Source organism: Anastrepha obliqua, chromosome 1, assembly GCF_027943255.1.
Source record: "Anastrepha obliqua isolate idAnaObli1 chromosome 1, idAnaObli1_1.0, whole genome shotgun sequence".
Classification (NCBI taxonomy): Eukaryota; Metazoa; Arthropoda; class Insecta; order Diptera; family Tephritidae; genus Anastrepha; species Anastrepha obliqua.
In genome coordinates this window covers 73,507,958-73,531,237 of record NC_072892.1, presented here as the reverse complement: position 1 = coordinate 73,531,237, position 23,280 = coordinate 73,507,958, and the positions used below count along the sequence as shown (strand labels likewise).

General features: G+C 35.9%; 1 protein-coding gene across 3 annotated transcripts in view; it reads left to right on the top strand.

Annotated features, from left to right (window-relative positions):
* LOC129236402 (organic cation transporter protein) overlaps positions 1 to 18,074 on the top strand; it is a 59,170-nt gene extending 41,096 nt beyond the window's left edge. For all 3 annotated transcript variants that reach the window (XM_054870774.1, XM_054870772.1, XM_054870773.1), the window contains exons 2-6: positions 11,819 to 12,803; positions 12,924 to 13,182; positions 15,032 to 15,449; positions 16,101 to 16,607; positions 16,685 to 18,074. In XM_054870774.1, coding sequence (XP_054726749.1) covers positions 12,477 to 12,803; positions 12,924 to 13,182; positions 15,032 to 15,449; positions 16,101 to 16,607; positions 16,685 to 16,877 — 1,704 coding nt within the window. In that variant the 5' untranslated portion in view covers positions 11,819 to 12,476 and the 3' untranslated portion in view covers positions 16,878 to 18,074. The remainder of the gene's footprint in view (positions 1 to 11,818; positions 12,804 to 12,923; positions 13,183 to 15,031; positions 15,450 to 16,100; positions 16,608 to 16,684) is intronic.
* Positions 18,075 to 23,280: the final 5,206 nt, after the last annotated feature.

The window sequence follows — 23,280 nt, the reverse complement described above, 5'->3', positions numbered from 1 at the left end:
ATACCTCGTATGTTATGCAGATATTGTGAAATCGGTGCTTTAAAAGTCTATAAAGTACGAATAGACAGATAACCATAAGGAAATATGATCATTGGATAAATTTCAGTATTTGTATACAGATTGCAGATACAGATTGCTATTTAAATTTTGATCGTCTTTTAGTCATTTTTTGGGCAAAATTAATTATATTATTTAAAGACCACTAAACAACACAAATAGCACTAAGATGAAAAAACGTTCGGATTTTGACTACCATTAGAAATTTCAAACTTTTCGATGACGATGTCGTGATATGACGTATTCACATTTCTTTTGCCATATGCAAATTTAAGTAGCAACCATTGTAAACATGCTTTTAATACTATCGAGGGCTGTTGCAGAAAATATAGGGCATGATTTCGCTTGATAAGATTCCTTCTGTTTTCAAGCCTCTACTTTCATGATTTTATTAATATTTTTTTTAAGTCATACAAAATCCAAAGTGTTTGCACCTGTATGAAGTTTTTTTTTCTTTCATACAACCATTACCCTGTCTTGGGCAAACATGCTCTTTTATCATATGAGCTGTGGCACATTTACTCTACATAATTATATGTATATTTTTATAAAAAATGGTTAAGTAAGATAACATCTGTTTAAATACGAATTTGTCTGTTACCTTGCCTACACATTTTATATTTATTTATTTTGCAATTTATCACAAACTCTCCGTTCATCGTGAGTTTCTCGTCCGCTGGCTTTGTCTTCACACCTTCTTTATTTCTTCTCTTCTTTTCAGTTATCACTTCACAGTAATTGCCTATCATTTATGTACATAAAATCTTTCGCAAATAATTCATTTTCGCTCATTTAAAATCTACTTAACCTCATTTTCAAGGTGTTGGAAATTCCATCATTGTAAAGTCTATATTATCTTACATAATACGAGTCATAAAATGTGTTGTACTGAACTGACTGATTTGATTAATTTTGAACTAAAACATTTACATCTAAGATATCTCTAAATGCATTGTCTCACTTGCGTTGTTTCCATATTTGAACATTCAATATTTTTTTATGGATGTATATGGATGATGTGCATTTATAAATAGTATTTGACGTTGAAGTAGTGGTGTGTTTCTTATACAAAATAAAAAATCTGCTCTATCTCCAACTATAGGAGACAGGCTTTGACGCCATTGAATATGCCGACCATCTTACGGTCATTGTGCCAGCGAATTTGGAAGTACAATTTCCTACATCATGAATCAAGCGCTGTCCCACTGTTGCTATAATAGCGACTATCCCCACTGCATATTTTCCTTAAAAAATGCGCAGCCAGAAGTGCACTAAAAATGCAATTCTTGCTTGGGAAATATCTTCCTGATTTTGGTCATACAAATATCATAACCGAGATACCGGATCAGAATATAATTTGTTCATTAACAGACTATATGATCCGAAAATGTGTTTTTAACCGTAGGTTTGAAATGATAATCTCAGACCGCGATGAATGGGGACTAGGAGGACCTTGGGTCGATCCCAGAAGTTTCGAATGGCTTACAGACGGTTTGAAAACAAATACTGGATTCGATGCGGGAATCTATGGTCCAAACACGAAAATTTGGGAACTCATAGGCAAATGACCTATTGCCTTTTAGGTTTAAATTCGAGCAATTTCAGTCTGTACGAGAATAAATCATATGTGAGGCAAAAAGGGTGCACGCATAGCTATATAATAGGATAGTAAAGTTTCATTAAAAGCACTAGCTTCACATTTTGTGGAATCGCCTAGCAACCTAAACCAACTTAGTGCAACAAAAAAAAATTATACTTTGATGTGTTCCGGGTCACTCTCAAATAAAATGTAACGAAATTGCTGATAGACACGTTAGGGCGGGTTCCGCTGTAGGTTTTCACCATACTGTGGTATCAACTGGGTAGACGCTAGATGCAGGGTAAATAGTTTGGAAAATGCTCATGAAATTATCCATTGGGAAGTCACAGAAGGCCTCCGTCAAGCCAAAAGGCTTATAAGACCTTTCATCTACAATAGGGAACTACATAGCAGGCGGTAATATATGTAAGTAGGTATAAGAAAAAAAGTTGGTTCTCAGTAATTCACATTGGGAATGAGACAGAGTGTAGACTCTATTTTGAGGATGATGGGATCACAGAGCATACCTTACGCATCTGTTTTGCTTTGGCAAAGAATATACTTCACATCTTTCACTGAGATTAAATGGATCCGAACGAAATCAGGAATGCTCGTCTTGCTGATATTTTCAAATTTGTCTGCAGAACGAAAAATTTACAGAAAGAATTTGGTTTCCAACCAATTCCCAACCTGAAGCAGGGAACATCTACGTTAAATAGAATCTGAAGTAAAATATTTAAGGTTGCAGTGCCAGTCATTGGGACAAGTATTAATTACTTCTGAAACATGTAGTAGGACACACAAAATCTTTTAGGTGGAAGTGTCGGCCATTGAAAACACTGCAGATACAAAATTGTTGGAGATAAATAATAATAATAATAAATATATAAAGATTTTTCCAATAAGAGGTGTTATTTTGATATTCAAATAAAAATGCTATTTTTTAAATTAATGGTCCGATGTTTATTTCATTATAAAGAGGAAGGTATGCCGTTAATAGTGGAAAATAACATCAAGCAAATTACCACCACGACCGCGCTTACAGGACAATAACCTTTTCATGAAATTTTCAATAACCCAATTCCAGAGTAGCTGCCCTATGCCCTCGATAGCCTCACGAATTCCATCTTTGAGGTCTTGAATCGACCCTGGGCTGTTGGCGTAGATCTTCTCTTTCATGTGGCCCTAAAAAAAACAGTCACAAGGTGTTAAATCACAAGATCTCGGTGGTCAATAGTGATCACCTCTTCCAGAGATAACACGGTCCGGAAACTTTTCCCGTAAGAGATCATTGGTTTCGTTGCTTGTGTGGCACATAGCGCCGTCTTGTTGAAAATAAACGTTGTCCAGATCAATACCATCCAATTCCGGCTATAAAAAATCGTTAATCATCTCTCGATAGCGATATATAACACCTTTTATTGGAAAACCCTTTAGAACGAAAGCCTCGTAGTTAATGCCGCTTTTTTAATTTATGCTGTAATTATGTAACTGCTGTAGGAATTGTTATAAATAAAAAATAAATATATAGTATGTTTGAAATGGTGTAAGAAAGGGGTCATAAGGGTCGTTTGAAAATTTGATTTTCAACATAAAAGAGAAAAATTTTAAAGCATAAGTGTTGTAGAAGAGAAGTACGGGAGGATAGGATAGGAAGGAAGAGATATAAGATTTCTGGAAAGTCATCAAGACACCCATTAAAATAGGAGGATGATCTCGGCCAGCCTGCAACAAACGGCGTCAATTATATATTTATATATATATGTATATAAGTATATATGTATATATTGCCCTATCCGTAAAATTTCACAGGAATACTTAGTTTTAGTATAGACGGCCGCCGTCGACGAATGGGTTGGTGCGTGATTACCAATTGGAATTCACAGAGAGAACGTAGGTTCGAATCTCGGTGAAACACCAAAATAAAGAGAAATATTTTTCTAATAGCGTTCGCCCCTCCGAGTGTATTTCATCCATGAAAAAGCTCCTCATAAAAATATCTCCCGTTCGGAGTCGGCTTAAAACTATAGGTCCCTCCATTTGTGGAACAACATCAAGACGCACATCACAAATAGCAGGAGGAGCTCGGCCAAACACCCAAAAAGGGTGTACGTGCCAATTATATATATTAAGGGTGATTTTTTAAAAACTATAGGAAAGTTTTTCAAATTTTTATTTAAATCGATAGTACAGTCCTTATAATTTAATGTTTGAAGATTATTTCATGCAAATATTGACCACGACTGCTCTTCAAATGGTCCATCCGCTTAGTCCAATTTTGGCATACTCTTTCCAATATTTCGGCCGGTATCTCACATATAAATCCTTTAATGTTGTCTTCCAATGCGTTAATTGAAGCAGGCTTGTTTGAATAGACATGAGCTTTAACATAGCCCCACAACAAATAATCTAAAGACGTAATATCACACGATCTGGGTGGCCAATTGACAGGTCCCGAACGTGAAATAAAATGTTCACCGAACTCGCCTCTCAACAAGTCCATTGTTACGCGTGCTGTGTGGCATGTGGCGCCGTCTTGCTGAAACCACATGTCATGCAAGTCAAGCTCTTGCATTTTGGACAAAAAACAGTTGGATATCATTTCACGGTAGCGCTCATCATCACAGTTACGTTACGATTCGCAGTATCTTTGAAGAAGTACGGTCCAATGATACCTCCACCCCATAAACCGCACCAAACTGTGACCTTTTCTGAATATATTGGTAGCTCTTGCAATTCTTCTGGCTGATCTTCACTCCAAAGTCGACAATTCTGCTTGTTTACGTACCCATTGATCCAAAAATGAGCTTCGTCGCTGAACACAATTTTTCGATAAAAAAGTGGATCTTCGGCCAACTTTCCAAGAGCGGTAGGTCGTTCGCCTTCAATTCTTGCACCAGCTGTATTTTGAAAGGCTTCACACCTAAATCATATTGCAAAATGTTCCACTTTATTGAGTAACAGAGGCCCAATTGCTGCGAACGGCGACGAATCGATAATTGATGGTCATCATTAACACTGGCCGATAAAGCTGCGATATTTTCTTGAGTTCGCACTCTACGTAAGCGTGTTGGTGGGTTGATGGCAAATGATGTAAATTTGATTCTAAATTTAGTCACAATAGCTCGAATAGCCGCTTCACTGGGTCGATTAAACTGACCATAAAATGGAAGAAGCGCGCGATAAACTTTCTTAACAGAACACGCATTTTTATAATAAAATTCAATGATTTGCAAGCGTTGTTCGTTTGTAAGACGATTCATGGTTAAGTTATAGACCAAACTGAAGATGTTTGACAGTGAAACAAAACACGAAACATGCGTCAGCTGTTTAAATCAACTGTTTAAAAAGATAATAGCTCAAAAATCACCCGTTATATACTTAGTTTTAGTTAGTTTAGAAATTGAACCAAGGAATACTGTAAGCACAACATTGAAATTGCTATAATTTTATTATTTAAATATCTTCAGTAATGAGGTTATTTTTCTGGTTAAGTGGTTTCATAAACAAGGAAAATGACAGATAGATGTGGAGCGGCGAATCATCAGAAGTCTCTTATTTTTTCGAAGTTTTCAGTAACTACAAAAAATATAACTGTTCAACTTCCACGAGACTGAGTTGTTTCCATGCTTTTAAGAGCGTTAAATAATTCAAGTAATTTTTCTGATTCCAAGTGGCTTGGTCCAGTAATCGCTTTGTCTTCATGCTGCGTGACACTTCGGGTGACTCCAATTGGTGCATTTCATTTTCTACCCCTTCGAAAGCTGAATTCGATCGAAATTTACCACAACAACATTTTCACAAGCTTGTTCAGGATTTCAAACATTTCGGCTGAATTAAACAGCCGCTGTTGCTTAAAATTTAGACTTTAAACAAATAATCATTTAAAGCGCCTTAAAGAAGATAAATCGGTGAAAAGGAAAGGGCATCATATATCGTAGTTAATCAGCATTTGCTATCAGTCAGTGGCCATGTTTTTAAAATCACAGCAGAACACTCAAAGCAAGTCATTTATTGAATCTGTAAAACGGTAAGCAAATCAAATAAACGAAGCCGACGCACTTATTCGCATGTTGTCAACAACTTTTTATGAGCCTCATTACCACTCCATGATAATTTATCTTAATTGCGCAGATTTTATAGAATTTCAAAATTCTACAGCAGAGAGTATCTTCTCTTAGATTTGTAAAGGGTGCTTTTTAGATGTACTATAGTAAATACATACATCTTCTAATAAAACACAAAAAAGTAGATTCGGGTTTTGCCTATCTTGGCTGTATCTTACGAAGACAAGTCGGTAATTTCATTTTTTCCAGCAGAACCCGCTTTGCCTCACTATAAACGCGCTGAATCTTTTGACCAAGTCGTTGATGGTAGCTGTTATCAGCACGATTCAGTGATCCGTTGTAACTTCACAAAAGGTGGTAAAAAAGTGTCAAGGCATTTTCATGGGGAAGCAAAAAGTCGCAGACCGCGTGTCATTAGCGGTCATCACGCTTTATTGTACTGAAGGTTCCATTTTCAGTTTGAAAAAGTAAACTAAACCAAACAGTAGAAGAGAGAGTTATGTATGTTTAAAAGGTTGCCGCCGGGAACATTGGCACACTTATACCACAAAATAAAAGTCCATTATGTTACCATAGTTTTAATTGGTTGCCTTCCTTGCTGAACTGTACAACACTGAATTTCATTTCAGATTAATTTCATCAGGTATTTCAAGTGAACAATCGCTCCTGATTTAGTTTGTACAGTGATTCCCATCCCACACAGTGGTTTAGTTTTTAAGGAGATGCAAAATCATTTTCAATCTTTGATTTGGATCCTACATCATCTTTGGAAAAGTTACTTAGACAGAACCCTCTTAGAGTTACAGTGAGAGTGAATATACCCAATTTTTTTAGAGAGTGCACTCTTCACTCTTATTTCCGATCCCATTTCGGTCACGTTTTTCTGGAAATAATTTAAATTATTTTAGAATTAGCTTTCAAGAGGTATCTATTATGCAGCTTTCCCCTATGTCACCATGGCCTGTTACGTTTAGCTTTCTCCCAGCAGAGATCGCAATTAAACGTGAATCAGTTCATAGATCTGGCCATTACTAAAAATTAATACTTATATTATATTTTCTATTAGTTGTTCTTTGCCAAACATCCATATTACTCCTTAGCCTCTATGAAAAATCGTCTAAGAAGAAAGACACTGCATTGATACCGCAACCGAAAATACGTGCTTAGCTGTGGAGTTCTCGAGAGGGCGCAACCACCTACTGTGCCGCTAATCTCTTAGTCATCTGTCACTTACACTGTCAGCTGGAGTGCTAATTTTTCCTCCACTCTTCCCTGTGTGAATTCCAGTATTTGTTACTCTCAGCAACCGAAATACTTCGGCAGCTAGTTTGACAGACAGACAAGGATGCATTTGTATAAAAAAACACCCGTTAATCGTATAGGCTATCCATTCGTTCCACTTCCTTAACAACACATTGACACTGTTGAATAGAAATGTGTGTATGTACATAGTTGGCGCAAATATTAGTTTGCACTGTAAATTAACTGCCATGTAAACAGATATAATTATTATTTAAATTAATTAAAAGTCTAGCAGACTTTGAAGAGTTGATGTGTAAGCAGGCAATGATTTTCTTGCGAATATGTTGTGAGTTATTACCGGATTGAAGTGGTACTAACTAAAACTGACTAAACTACAGTTATCTTTTAGAGTGAAATTACTAAAAACAAACAAATAAAAACAACAATACGTGTTCATAAAACGTGTATACTCTACTAACTATTCACAAACAAAACGAAAAGAATTCAACTAAGTTTTCGTGTTTAAGTAGTCAGTTCCTTTGAATAGGTCCACCTTCAATTGATATCGTGTGCGATTGCTGAACTTCTTATTTACTCTCCTAACAATAAAATATATTTTGTTTACCTCAAAGTGTTAAAATCATATTATGTGAAGCGTGCAATAATTTAGTTAGCTGTGGGCGAATATATAAGTAGGTAAACATTGGCGTACGAGCAGCAAATGGTGTATACAAATGTGTGCGTACGACAAACACAAATGTTCAAGTTATAATTTCAATTTATGCTACTCATACGAAGGTTAAGAAAACTATTTCTAAATTGCAAAACAAAACGTCATTAGCATTACATTAATTAGAGCTGCCAGTCCTGAAATTCGATAACGAGATTCTTAGATTTCGGTGCTATTTAAGTATTGAAAATTAGATGATATATATAAATATTATAATTGGCGCCTACTGCCTTTAATGGGTGTTTGGCTGAACTCCTCTTCCGATTTTCGGTGCGCGTCTTGATGTTTTTCCGCATGCCAATGCAATTTATTTTCAAAATAGTTATATTATCTCTTGTTACATATATGTACGAGTATTTATTGGGGATGCCGGTCGCGTATTGCGGGATTCTGGTATTCTGGCGCTATGCGAGCTTTGAGAACTGCGGATACATTGCACATGCGAATGTTAAACAAACTACTTGCAAACAAACCACATATTGCAAAAAAATTGAAATTTTTTAGGTCAAATTTCGCTAAAACATAATATGGATTTTCCAAAGTGTTCGAATAACATGTATTACGATTTACAAACGGGTATAATAACGGGTGAGCAAACACATTTGTTCCATACAATTTGGAACAAAAAGTAAATTTGTTTTAAATCTCTTTTGATGTGAAACATTTATAGGCTCACTTGTAAACCGAATCGTTGGCGTGGCGACGCTTGCCACGTTATACTAAGGTATACACACACATCAGGCCACGTGTCGTACTCTGGATGTACAACTTAGTGGTTCTGCCAATTTTGACATACGGTTGCCTAGTTTGGTGGGTAGCTCTTCAGAAGGGCTACAACTTCACTAAATTAGAGAGAGTGCAGAGAACTGCATGTGTAGGCATCACTGGTGCCTGTAGGACATGTCCCACCGCTGCGCTCAACGTTATTCTCCACTTAATTCCTGTGGATCTGCAGGTTAAGTCCATTGCTGCTCAGAGTGCTATTAGACTGAAGGAGTTTGGCCTTTGGAGACAACTCCCGGTAGGGCATAGCAGCATCTTGAAGCAGATCTCCCCTTCCTTCTCTGATATTCGCACCGACCTCTCCATCCGCAAACTGTGCTTTGAGGGTTGTGCTAGGGCTATCTTTCCGAGCAGGCAAGATTGGAAAGAGGGGAGAGTTGTTGCGGATATAGATGCCTCTGTTTTCACTGACGGATCCAAAATGGAATCTGGAGTGGGAGCGGGGGTCTACTCCAAATCAGCCAGCATTTCGGTCTCCCATAAACTGCCGGAGACAAGCAGCGTCTTTCAAGCAGAGGTCTTCGCGATCCTGCAGGCATGCAAAATGCTTCGGGATCGCTGCTGGGAGGGAGACATTAAAATTTTTTCCGATAGCCAAGCTGCAATCAAGGCACTGTCGTTGCCGAATTGCAGCTCTATTCTCGTGAACTCCTGCAAGGAGGAACTTAAACGCCTCGAACGTGCAGGAAACATTTCCCTCATCTGGGTTCCTGGGCACAGGAATATAGAGGGAAATGAAATTGCCGATGAGCTTGCCAGGAAGGGGGCGAAAGAAACAAATCCAGCTGCCCTCTTCTCAGACATCGGCATCCCCTTGGCCGTCGTTAAAGGGAAACTACACAACTTCTTTCTAAGAAAGGCGCAAGACAGATGGAGGTCTGTCTCATCGTGTGCCATTTCAAAAGCACTATGGCCTCAATATGACATAAACAGAACGCTTAAGGTGATGGGAACTCCCCGCCATTCAATTTCCAAACTCATTGCGGTGATCACTGGCCACTGGGTGATCGGCACTCACGCGGAGAAGCTTGGAATTCCGTACAACCCCCATTGCAGAAGCTGTGGGGATCCTGCAGAGAAAGAGACTGTGGAGCACTTCCTCTGCAGATGTCCGGCCTTGGCGGCTAGGCGTTTGAGATTCCTCAGCATCCCTTTTGGGGATGACTTGATGAAATTCTCCAGCCTAGATCCCTTTTCTCTCCTCCGCTACATCAACAGCACTGGATGGCTGTAGACGGGCTTATCTCCTACCTTAATCCTTTCACAGGTAGTGGTCCACTTTATGGTATCAAAACGGCACGTAAGTGCTACTTGTAGTGTACCTGGGGTACTCTTGCCATCTTACCTACCTACCTACCTACCTACACACACATATATATATCTTATGTGTACTAGTATGAAAAGTGTTAAGCCAATTTCAAAGGAACAACTCACAAATGATGTGGGTTAAAGTGTGTTAGTTGTGTGCCATGTTAGAGAGACAAATGTAGAGTTGCTAAAGAACGGCAAGTTGGATGCTCGTGAGTGCTTAGTAAATGTTGGTGCGTTATGTGTTTTTGAATGTGTTCGGTAATTTGCTATGTAGATAATAGAAATTCGATTACAGAGAATTCATGGGAAACTGAAAGGCTGGCTAGAGTGGGCACCTTTGAGGCGCGCTCTCTGTGCGAAGAAATGACGAAGGTCAGTGTTTGAGTTGAAAAATATCAAAAGGTCACAGAAAGCAGAGCCACAGCAGAAAGAAGTTTCATTACTCAATTATTTAAACCAAGTGGAAGATTTATTGCTTTATTAATTCGAAATGAAAAGTGCAAACTTATTTAATAGCAAATTCGAGATATGCCAGCTCGTAATGAGCAAAAGTTGAAATTGAATAAAAAGTTTAAGCCTATGGAGGAAGGCATATTTTAAAGACACATTTTGATTATCATACAAAGTGACACAAAATTGATCATGCTATCGGATTATTTATATTTTTTACAAATAGTGCAGTACGTCAATCATAATTGAAATTTGTGCAGTGTAGAGCTGCTTTATAAAAACAGACAAACAATGGCGGGCGTAAAGGTCAAAAGTCATCACTCATTATAATTTCTTTATTTATTATTTTTTTAATTTTATTTAATAATTTTCAAATACAAATCTGGATGATTAATTTTGCGCCACTTGAAAATTCAAAAATTCCATCACTCAAAATCATTTTTTTATTTAAAATTTTTTTAATTTTATTTAATAATTTTCAAACACAAAACTGGATGATTAATTTTGCGCCACTTGAAAATTCAAAAATTCCATCACTCAAAGTCAGTTTTTTATTTAATTTTTTTTTAATTTTATTTAATAATTTTCAAATACAAAACTGGATGATTAATTTTGCGCCACCTGAAAATCCAAAAAATTTCATCCCTCAGTCATTTTTTTATTTAATTTTTTTTTAATTTCATTTAATAATTTTCAAATACAAAATTGGATGATTAATTTTGAGCCACCTGAAAATTCAAAAAAATTCAGCACTCAAAGCACACTTCAAAAAGAATTTCAATTGCAAATCAACAACAATCCAAGAGAATATTCTACCAAATATGGAACAACAATAGATGCTGTATTTGTGAGATATTTTGATAATATTTCATCCAATACTTTTGTAACGTAGGTACATTAGTTATCATCGACCAATCGTCATATTAATACCGGCAGAGGAAACATCGAATATAACTATTACTGAAGTCACAGATGAAAATATTTAAATTGTGGCTTGATATTAATATCGAATTTTCATATCACATGTAAATAAATGTTTATTAAATAAAGTTACCATTTTCTGTAAGAAATTCGTAATACTTCATTTTTTCATTAGGCTAATTCCTGTAACAATATTATCTTTTATGCATATTACTTGTACACAAACGATGTTTCACATCTGCCAGGCGTCCCATGACGACTCACATTTTTTTTTGTAAGTTTTTCTCGTTCTAAAAAATTAAAAAAAAAACAATCTTTTTTAATGTTAAAAAGAACCATAGATATTTTACTTTAAAAACTCCACAGCATCAGTTTCAACATTGAAAAAATCTCAAAATTATTAGATTTCATCGGAGTATAAATTTTAGATGCGGTTATGTTGGGTTCTCCGTGCTAAATAACTATACGCTAAAATTGTTCATATTAAGTTGTACCATTTGCATGTGCAACTCAATCGTCAAACTTAAACCATATTTACTTGGCTTTAGTGACTGAATATAAACGACAGATTTGATAGACGCCGTCAAAACAACTTGGCCGCCAAATCTTATTATTAACAGTACCTCACAACTATTTTCATATATCTATAGCTCTCTTCCCCTCTCTTTCTAATTACAGTAATAAATTGGATTTGTAACATCAACTTATTGCCTAATTGATCAATTGATGTGCGTAGAATTCTACACATATTTAAAATTTAAACGGAAATAAATAACATTTTTTATTAAAAAAAGTCAAATTATATATATAAATAAACCGATATAGTGTGACTAGCAACTGCTTGTGATATACACAAATACACACAAAGAAAGCAATAATTGCAATAGTTATACGAAAAAAACAGCTCCAATATAAAAGTGACGTCGTTCAAGTATAAAAAATCGGATAGCGAACGCGCATTCAAGCCCAGTTAGCATTTCAAAGAACGTCGAACGACGAACTGAAAAAGTAATAAAATAAAACATACACCCACAAATCGTCAAAATCGCCAACATCAACTTTAACTCAATACTAAAACGTCAACGCCATTGCTATTGAAAATTGAAGCCAACAGAGCAGCATATTTATTCTCTACCGTCATCGTCATCAACATCAACATCAACATCATCACTATCGACATACATCGCCAACTGGCTACGAGACCGCCCCACTAAACCACTATTGTCCATTGTACAATAGACGCAAAAGTTGAAGTCGTTCGTTGTGCTCCACTAACAGGTACTTTGAAATTACCGCACCTACGAACACAGGTCAGGTCGCATCATACGCATCAACCATGGATTTTGATCAGATACTCTCCAAATGCGGCGATTTCAGTCGTTATCAATTGATGTTGTTGAGCCTGTTCGGTGTTATAAATTTCATCGTTTCACTACACTATTTTACCCAGACTGTGATAAGTTTTGTGCCCGATCATTGGTGCTACCATGAGAAATTAGCGAATAAGTCATTCGATGAGATAGCGGAGATCTATTCCAAATTCTCCAATCCATCTTGTACGCGTCTGCTCGATATCGATGGCCCTAATGTGACAGTGAGTCCAGAGCGCTGCACGCGTTGGATCTACAAATATGATTACGGTTATCGGAGCATGAATACCGAGGTGAGTGTAAGCCAGACGATTCATATGTTATAGATTATATTTACACATTTACTGTGGATCTATTTGTGTTTTATGCTGTAATGTAGATCTTCTCACGCTCTTTTTCTATCTCATTCATAGCTGGATTGGGTATGTGAGTCATCGTACAAGGCGCGTGTTGGACAATCCTTGTTCTTTATAGGTTCCGTTGTGGGAACCCTCTTTTACGGTCTACTCTCGGATAAGATAGGTCGTTTGCCTGCTTTGATACTTTCGAATTTTTCGGGCTTTATTGGGGATTTTTCGACAATATTCTCGCAAAGTGTGACAACATTTTCACTTTGTCGTTTCATATCCGGCATGGCAGCAGATACGAATTTTTACCTCATGTATATTATCGGTGAGTAAATGCGACATATTGTATAAAATTATGTATACTCGATGGATATGATGGTACTTTAATGCAATAAAAGAGTCTGACATTGCAAAGTTTCATCCCGAATTCTTTTTCAATCGGTTTTTAGCTTGGCACAGCCAGTGCTAGATTATCGGATTTATTCGTCGAATCTTTCGCTGTGCGACTTCTGTCTGTGTCAAGGTGAGCTCAGCGTGTTTTGTTCAACTTTGGTTAGCAATTTTATGCACAATTTCTCTGCTGTATTTCTCAGAGCCTAATGTGCGGTACACTTATTAAATTAATTTGATTTTGATTTTCTGTCTGAACGACTTTATGCCTATTGACTTCAGAAGTACGTAAAATGTGCCGAATAAAAAATTTGTGAAAACGGTGAATCCGCCTTAAGATTACATACATTGTTAATTTTCTAATATACAGGGCCCGCCATCTATCGTTGCGGATTTGAACTAGGTATTATTTGAAGAATGGTAACACTTAGCTGCCATCTGATTTGACAGAAAATTAGTTTTGTTCTTCCGCTGAACGAAAATGGTTGTGTATACGCTCAAAGAACGCTGGGAAATATTGCGACATTACTTTGAAAATCAGGGTAATGTTGCAGAATGTGTACGAAAATTACGTACGGCAATGGGAAGAAGAAAAGCACCGAATGACGCGTATGTGCGTTACTTTGCGAAAAAAGTAAGAGAAACTGGGTTGCGTACACCCGAAAATATTGCTGTTGCTCAAAGACCAGTGTTATGCCAACAAACCAGCAACAATTGATGCACTGAAGACCAACATACGCGATGTCATAGCTGAAATACAGCCGCATACAATCGAAAATGTGTTGAAAAATTGGGCCGATCGTATGGGATAGTGCATAGCCGAGGCAGCCATATGTATGAAGTTGTGTTCCATCATTAACCGGAAAGATTGTACTTTAAAATAAAAAAAAAACAGTTTGGAAAAATATTGAGTAGTTTCTTTTTTATAGCATTTTTAATTCCGTAAAGTTATATGGCGGACCCTTTATATACTTGTATAACTGTTGTCTTAGCCCGCAAGAATAAGAAACTAATATTTTCACTTACCGCGCCTTTAATGTGGCGGGTATGTCAAGCATCAGTATTTATATTTTAAATTATTATAATATAAATATCTCCTACATAAGCTTAATAAAGATATTATCTCGTCGGACAGCTTTATTCAACAACTAAAAAAAAGTTCGTTGGGAAATCACATCGCCGCACCACTGAGTACACCTTTTGTTGAAATGTTTTTGAACGCAAGCAATAATTTCACAAAATTTGATAATAATCGCCAGCAAAGAGAAAAATACATATTACACAGTATAATAACGGAAAATTTGCAAGAAATTTAAATCTTCAATAACGGTTGACTGTTTTAATAGTTAAGATTTTTCCTGTTCTGCATAACATACAAATGAAAACTCATCAGCGTTTACCCGGAAATCCGTGGCAATCTTTCGCCAAGGCAAATTTATATAGGTGGTGTTTCTATAGCAGATTTTTGTTTCGCTTTGGTTGTTTGAGTGCCAAAGTGTCTCGCTTACATTATGATTGAAATGCGTGAAATTTATGGAATCCATGGAAAGTAACCAGCTGATTTTGACACTCAAACAAAAATATTGTAATATTTAGGCGATTAGGCGCAACGCACTACTACATTATTACACAAAGCGAAAGCCGAGCGCTGCGCGCACACTAATGTTTTGTAAGCAAATAAAAATATGACAAATATATATTATGTATTATTTTAAAATTATAAAATATTTAATACAAAATTGTATTGTACATATTTCACTATCTCTTTGTACTCTTTTCTTTAGTACTCGAATACATCCGTCCGTCGATGCGTACACTTGGACTGAACTTAGCCGTCGGTGTCTTTTATACAATCGGTCTAGTCTTTACTCCGTGGCTGGCGGTACTCGTTGGCCATTGGCAACTTTACTTAGCCTGCACTTCACTGCCAATTCTCTCTGTAGTGTTGTTTTATTTTGTGGTGCAGGAGAGCGCTCAATGGTTGGTCACAAGAAATGATGTGGATGGCGCTATAAAGCGTTTGAAACGTGTCGCCCGATTCAATAAACGTAAAGTAACGCCAGCGGAATTTGAGGAATTTCGCAAACATTGTGAGAAGCAGCGTCAGAAGATGGGCGGCGATGAGCAGGTGCATTCGACGCTCTTGGATATGTTTAAAACGCCACGCATGCGCAAACATACGCTTATACTGTTCTTCAAATCGTAAGTATTGTCAGCCTCGTTATTTAATAGCCTCATATCATATATTTAGTTGTAGTATATAAATACATGGCGGGCTCGGTAGTCTAGCGTAAGTGCACTAACCTGCCAGAGATTGTGGTTTCGGATCCCACGTAAAGCACGGTCCTCGCACTTTTCCAAATTTACTTACTTTCCCCGTTTCTAAAAAAACTCATTCCTCAAACCCAAAAACCCATCCTCTCCAACCTTACTCCCGCACAATAGTCAGCGCATTATTTGCATTGTGCTTGCTAAAACCAAACAAAAACACAGAGGTACATATTGCATCAGTGGCGCCAGCAAGAGGAAGCAGGCGGCTGCGGTAATAGCGCAGACACACCACTTCAGCGAAGTCCTCAACCATCTGTGTGATCCTTCTGCTAGTAAAATGTGGCACACAGATGGCGCTCCAAGCAGCGACAGGGCATACCGACTACTGGCAGGCTAATCACATGCCCTGTCAGAAATCAAATAGATTGACGAAACCAACGCAAGATAAGTCTTGCCGTGGCCCTATGCTCCCGAAAGGAGTGAACAAAGAAAATATATATACATATATATATATCTAAATACATAAATATGTATTATAGTTAATAGTAAAATTAATTAATATTCCATCTTCTCATCCGCCAGCATGGTCATCACCCTTTGCTACGATGCTGTGTCACGTAATGTCGAAGGCATGGGCATCTCGCCTTTCATCATGTTCTCCTTGAGTGCCATCGCCGTACTACCGTCTAGTATTATTGTCATCTTGCTGCAGGATCGCATTGGACGTAAAGGTATGGCGGCTGGATCATTGCTTGTCGGCGGTTTATTCACCACAATGGCTGGCATAGCGATCGCCTATCAACAACACAACCACAATGCGATACTATTGGCGGCCTTAACAATTGCGGCGCGTTTCGGTGTGGCCATCTCTTACGAATCAGGCTCACAATACGCCACTGAGCTGATACCGACCTGTGTGCGCGGGCAAGGTGTGGCAGCGGTGCATGTAGCTGGTTTTGCGGCATCATTCTTAGCGCCATATATCTTGTGGTTGGGTACGTTCTTCAAGGCGGCGCCATCTATTATTTTGGGTGTGCTCTTCTTTACGGGTTCCTTTGTTTGCTTGCTCTTGCCCGAAACGCTGAACAGGTAAATAAACATTTTTCAACATGATTAGAATATAATGAAAATCTTCTTACTAATTCTTATTTTATGTACATTTACAGAACGCTTCCAAAGACCGTTGAGGAGGGTGAGGTATTCGGCAAAGGTGAACGCATGTTTGATTTTCCATGTATTTCGAAGAAAGGCAAACATTCATGCAATTCAGAGGAGGAAGTCTACGAGCGAAAGCAATCGTTAACTGTTTTTGAACGTGGTGATGAATCGGCCGATGAGAACCTTAACAGTGCGGCGTAAAAGTAATAGAGCGCATGAATTTCGCTAGATATACTTATAATATAATATTTTTCTAGGCTTCCTTAGACGATGTTAAGCTATAAATCAAAGAAATAATACAAACAAGCGCAAAAAGTAGAAAGAATTTTTTTACAGTTTAATTTTGTTAGTAAACGTCTTTAGTTCTTAAGTACTTACCGGTAATTTTCTAGGCGATAGGCGGAATATAGGTTGAAAATGTAGAAGAAATTCGTCGAAAGCACTCAAAATAATATTTGCTAGAGAGCAATTTTTACAAATGTATGTATGTACATATAAAAAAAAAAATAATTTAAGAATTTAAAAGAATTTAGGGAAGCGAAACGGATATTTGGTATATATGTATATACAATATATATATTCTTATACGAAAAGCTTATATATAGATATAAAGAATATTAGTACTAGCTTAAACCCGCATATAAACTCTTATAGAAATCAAATCGGCATAAATAAATACATATACATACATATATATACAAAAGGTATATCGTAGTACTTCAAAAGTTTACTAACCACCCTTAGCATTGGGCACAATTTTACTTAAGCAAGGCTTTAAGCAAGTACTGATTTCTATGCTGATTTACAGGAAAAAAAAACAAAAACAAAAAAGAAATGCAGGCATATAAAAATTGTAATTAATTTGGAAAAAAGCGAAATTAAATGTGGAAAATCTAAATATCGTATTATGACACAAGAACACCGCAAAATATATAAATATACATACAAACATACAAGTTAGGCTTATGAGCTCCTTGTAAAATGTACAATATGTAAATACATATACATATGTGAGCGGCAGAAAAATAATCTGTACGTATGTATTTATATGTATATTTATATATATGTATATATATAAATGCATATACATAAATATGCTGTATACACATAGCCATACATATATTGCATATATAAGCCATGCATATGCGTATGAATAAGTCAAATAATAATTATATTCATACCTAAGCGCTAACGAAGGAAAAATACTTATACAAATTTATAAAATACATTTACTCATATAAACACAAAAGTTGTATAATATATATATTTTTTTTTTTTCAATATATTTAGTTTTTTATAAGCATATAGTACATATAAATTAAATAGCTGTTAGCCTTTACTAGTAAATCCAAATAATTATAAAGCAAAATCTTTTAAAACGATTTATTTTGTCTTCATATTTTTATATATGCAGCTGGTGTAACAAACTATAAACAATTTATGTATGCATGTTTGTAAATTGATTTTTTATACAAACGAAATACACAAAGAAAATTTATAAAGGAAAAAATGGATACATCTTTTTGATAAAGTATTTATTTTTAAAATTCGGAAATACTAAATACGTGAAAAGCAGACAATCTACAATGGTTAAGATATCTCTACTCATATTTCTGTAGTCGTATAAAAATAATAATCCATCAATCACCTTTCACCTCAACTCAATTCACCGAGCTTTAACCCTTACACGTCTGTTGGTGTCCCCATAAACCAACCACATCTGTGGAGAACCGTTTGGCTGGGGAACTAGTAGGCTGTGACACTTCATGCAAAAGAAAATGTGTGATATCTTGCGTGATAGTTACATTTTCAAAAAAACTTGAATGAATGAATACTGGAAATAAGCTGTGAGCCACTGTACGTATATGCGACCCAAGAATGATAGAAAGAAGATTGCGCCCATCGGAGAGTGCGTGACGTCACGTTTGCCAAGTAGTGCAGTGTTGCCAACCATTTGCTCTCCACAAAAAATTTAGTGCTTTTTTATACCGAAAATGCGATAATTTTGAAGTTTCGTGTTTGCTTCTTTTTGTTTTTAATTTAAAGCTACCGAAACTGTAAGTTAAAAAAAATTTATTATTTAACAAAGGAAAGTTAAAAAAGGTCACTCTGAGAAGATTTTAGTGCTAATAAAAATTTGTTATTTCTTATAAAATTTAGTATTTTGAAAGTGAAAATTTAATTTTTTTTCCTTTTGAGGTTATGTCAGAATATTAAATCTTCTTCTCTTAACTCTTCTTAATCTTGAAAACCTTTTAAAAGCGTTTGAATTTACTGAATGCGAATTAAAACCATAGAGATGTAATCGTTTCGTCTGGTCCTCATTCCTTAGTGGGACATAGGGCATCAAGAGGTGTATTCACAGTAAAAATAAGCAACAAAATACCAGAAAATACTGAAAAAACCATAACGACATTTTTACAAAAAGAGTACTTTATTTTGTTACATAACCTGAAATACAGCAAATAAGTCATTCGCTTAACAAAAGAGTTTCTTTTACCAAAAAAACTCATAAATTAAATTTTACATTTCGATAAAACATTTATTTAAAACAAAACGCAGTTTTTCAAGTAATTCAATAAAAATTTGGTATTTTATTTTCTTTAAATGCGTTTTTATATCCAAAGCTAGGCATCACTGCAATAGCGGGACATAGATTTGACTGCTGAAAGGAGAAGAAGAAGAAAAATTTGGAAATTAAAAATGTAAATAAAGCGAGAAATGTCATATTGGCTGATAAGAAATATAAAAAAGCTTATATCACACGCTTTATTGAGGTTCTTACTATCACAATTTTTCACTGCACATTTCAGTTTTCCTTATTTTTCACTTATACACTTTCACGAATTATCTTATTTTTGCGTAAATATTCACTAAAACGTTTGGTTAATTAACGCAGTTTTCAAAAAAGAAACGAATATTTATAAACATCTACAATAACCGCAATCATGGGCAATGTGACCAGATCTTAAAAAAAAAGTAAGGTTAAATAAAACTAAGTGAATTATTGAAATAATTTTTAAAAAATGTATATTTTACAAAATTATAAACATTACATTTTAATTAGAACATATTACAAAAATTTCATGAAGAAATAACTAAAACTCGGAGACTAAATAACAAAAAAATTCTAAATAAAGTTACGAAAATATTAATCTGGTCATATTGGTGCTAAAATCACGTCACTCATTGTCAAATTCGCTGAGAGCAAAGTAACGGAACCACGATAGGCGCCATCTCATTATTCTCTCCATCGTGTATGCGCCCGTTATGCATGGTGGGCAAAATGTATTCAACAAATTGTGACTAAATTTGACAGTGCTCTCATAAGGAATATAGTATATTTAATATGAAATGAAAAACAAAAATTCCATTTTAATTAGTGTGTTTATTTTTTGACATTGTAGTCTCTTAAAGAGAGCCATATTGCGTTGTCAATCTCTCCTTATTTATTACTATTCGGTAGTACTATGTTTTTCGCAGTTTTATGTTTATACCTCGCCAAGTGGGAAATGTTGCGGTTTGAGTTTATTTTAGTGTGTGATTAAATAGAGATGGTTTTTTTTATATCAGTACAGAATCACATTCCTTAATTGAAAATATATTTTAATATCAAGCACCATCTTGTCTTCGGTTCTGTAAGAGGACAATGAAAAATATTCGATAAAAAAATTGCCTCAGAAAAATTGAGGTATTTAAGTGTTAATATCAGCGTCATGTGTAGCAGCTTTCATTAAAGTGCGATGTTTATCGCCAGCGGCCTTGCCAGGCGTTTGCGAATAGATGAAGCAGTCACCACTAACATTGAGAACACAGGGCATGCTGACGAGCAGGAGCTACTTGATGGAATAAAAAAAATGGATTAAGGAACAATTGCCTAGCGTTTTATGTAGAATTTTGCTTGCAAATAAGGAAAAGGTGTGGCTTTATAAAAAGTTTTAACAATTTTGAACATTAAAACTAATAGTGACCTGAATTTATAGTGGTTTCTTTCATGATAAAATACCCAAGTAGCTTAAGTAGTTTCAGTGAACTCCTGCGTGCAGATTGGTTTCTCCAACTTTACTTTGTATACATTCTTCTCCGTTTGGCATAGTTTTTTTTTCAGATTGAGCCATTTATTTCTTTAAAGTTTGCAATTTATTTTGAAATCGTTCGGGTTGAATTGAAATGTCGAGACATATCTTCATATTAAATGAGGTGAAGGCTATCTTAAAAAGTGTGCAAAAAAGAAAATGACAATTTTTTGCCATCATACGACTGTTAAAATTAAAATTGTGTAACTAGTTACATATATAACCAGTGTTGCCATGGCAGCCGGTTTTAAATTATCGGAATGACTTGGGGTTTTCCCGACCAAGGCTTGCCGCCCCAGTAAACTAGCCCTGTCTGGTGCACCGTAGCTTAGGGTTATATCCATTTTAAGGTAAATCATTTCATTCACTTCAAATATCCTGAAACGGAACAGAATACAAATTCAATTGTCCTAATATCACCGAAATAAAAAGTTTTAACGGGTGCTTAGCTTAGGAAGAGTGGTCGAGGATTAAGGGAGTGCTACCTGAGCTTCGAGGTGAGCTCGTTTACGGGTTTATTTACTGCAGCTAGGTTTGTTAACCCACATCAAGATCTTTTGTGTGCTATTTATTTACCATTTCATGAACCCTTTCAGAGGTTCAGTGATAAGCTTAGCAAATGAATTTATTAATTTGCCTTATAATTGAGGGATAACACATACACAAAAATACTGGGGATGGCGCAGCTGGAGTTGGTTCAATGAGGGTTATTATCCGAAGTGCGGTCGAAAGCAAAATTAAAAGTGGGCATATGATGAAACTAAGTGTACTATATTTACACTGCATTAATAGGGCAAATTTTCGAAAGAATAGTTTTGTGTAAATTGGTTTGCCTTTTTTCATAAAAAATTTATTTACTCAAAACTCACCCGAAGAGGTAAAAGTGTTCACATGAAAAGAAAGGTATTAATTTAATATGAATTACCTTCCAAATAGTTTACTTGGTTTTGCTCTACCGTTACTACCTGTCCAACGTGTTGTTGTGGGTGATGTAGCGATTGCGGGTGCAGAGCAGGGGACCACGTATTCACTTGACTGATGTCAGGTTTCGAGGTATGGTTGGAGCAGCTGGTTGGCCATTACGTGCGAATCGGAGAGGGAAGGGTATGAAAGAAGTGGTGCGTGAGGAGCCAAGGGAGATCCGATTAAGGTGCTTAACGGAGGCGTTGGCGCATTGTGCAAGTAGAGGCCGTAGAGGCTGGAGGCTGTGGGTCTAAAGGGCTGAACATGTCTTAAGATGGCCATCTGTAGCACAGATTGCATCACCAAAGTTGAGTTTAGGTGAAGCTGTCTTTGGCAAGCGCAGCAGAATTGAACTTCAGATCAAGGGTTAGGATGAATACCAGCTCCAAGAAGAAGTGTTGGGAGCGGCCTTGCTGCATAGAGCTGCTTCAGTGGCGATAGGCGAGGGTTGGAATTTTACTTCGTAAAAGTCTAGGAGTTCAATGAAAAAGGAAAAATATTAAAAATTATGTAAAAATATAAATTATGCACGGTGATGCCAAATTGGAAGTACCAAATTTAGTTTAAATTCAATACGACATACTGACAACCTTTGACAATTTGTTAGTTTCTTATTTAATTTTCATTCATTTGTTACCAAGTGTCTGATTACAAACCTTACAGGCTAGAAGAGCTTTCATTTTTTATTGATCAATTACAAGAGATTTGCTATAAAAAGAAATATCTCAGCATAGCGACGACGAAGTCAAAGGAACTGTAGATTTTATTAAGCCCAATAAGTGCTATAGTAATAGAGGCAAAATTAAAGTAATTAGATTAAAATACGACAACATCTAAAAGACAATATAAGCGTAGCAATCCAGTGGAAGCCTTGAATCTAATCATCATACATAAACATTAAAACATTATGAGCAAACGACGGCCACTGTAAGATGGAAACGGGGTCTGTAAAATGAAGCGGATGATAAGCAAAACGAACAAAGTTACGTTGGACTCTATCAGTTCTATGAGCGTGAGAGTTATAGAATGAATTCCAGATTGTTGAAGCATATCCCAATTTTGAACGGTCCAAAGGATAAACATATAAAGCGACTTTTTGAGGTAGGGATTATTAAAATTTTTCGTGTAGTGTTTTAAAAATGCTTAATTGGTGCCATTGAGTTTTGATAAAATAAAGAACTGGCTCAAAAATCTCACTTTATGTACTACAATTCAATAGATTATAAAACAGCGTACACAACTTGTTTTTTTCAAATTTTGAATAAAAAATTGTAATTTGGATGCAAATTTGATGAATTTTGTTTTAAATCAGCACAAAGATGGAAACTTGGGGTAAAATATCTTTGCCATAGAATAAAGTATATTTAAAAAACAAAAAGAAATGAATAATTGCGTTGAAATTAATATATAAATAAATAAATAGTTAAGACTATTCAAAATATACTGGTTGTTATAGTTTTGTGCTTTTCCTTCCGTGTTTTTAAAGGGGGAAAAATCAAATATTACTTATGGTGAACTGAAAAGACCTTATGGTATAATGTGAATATGAACACATTTTACCAGAT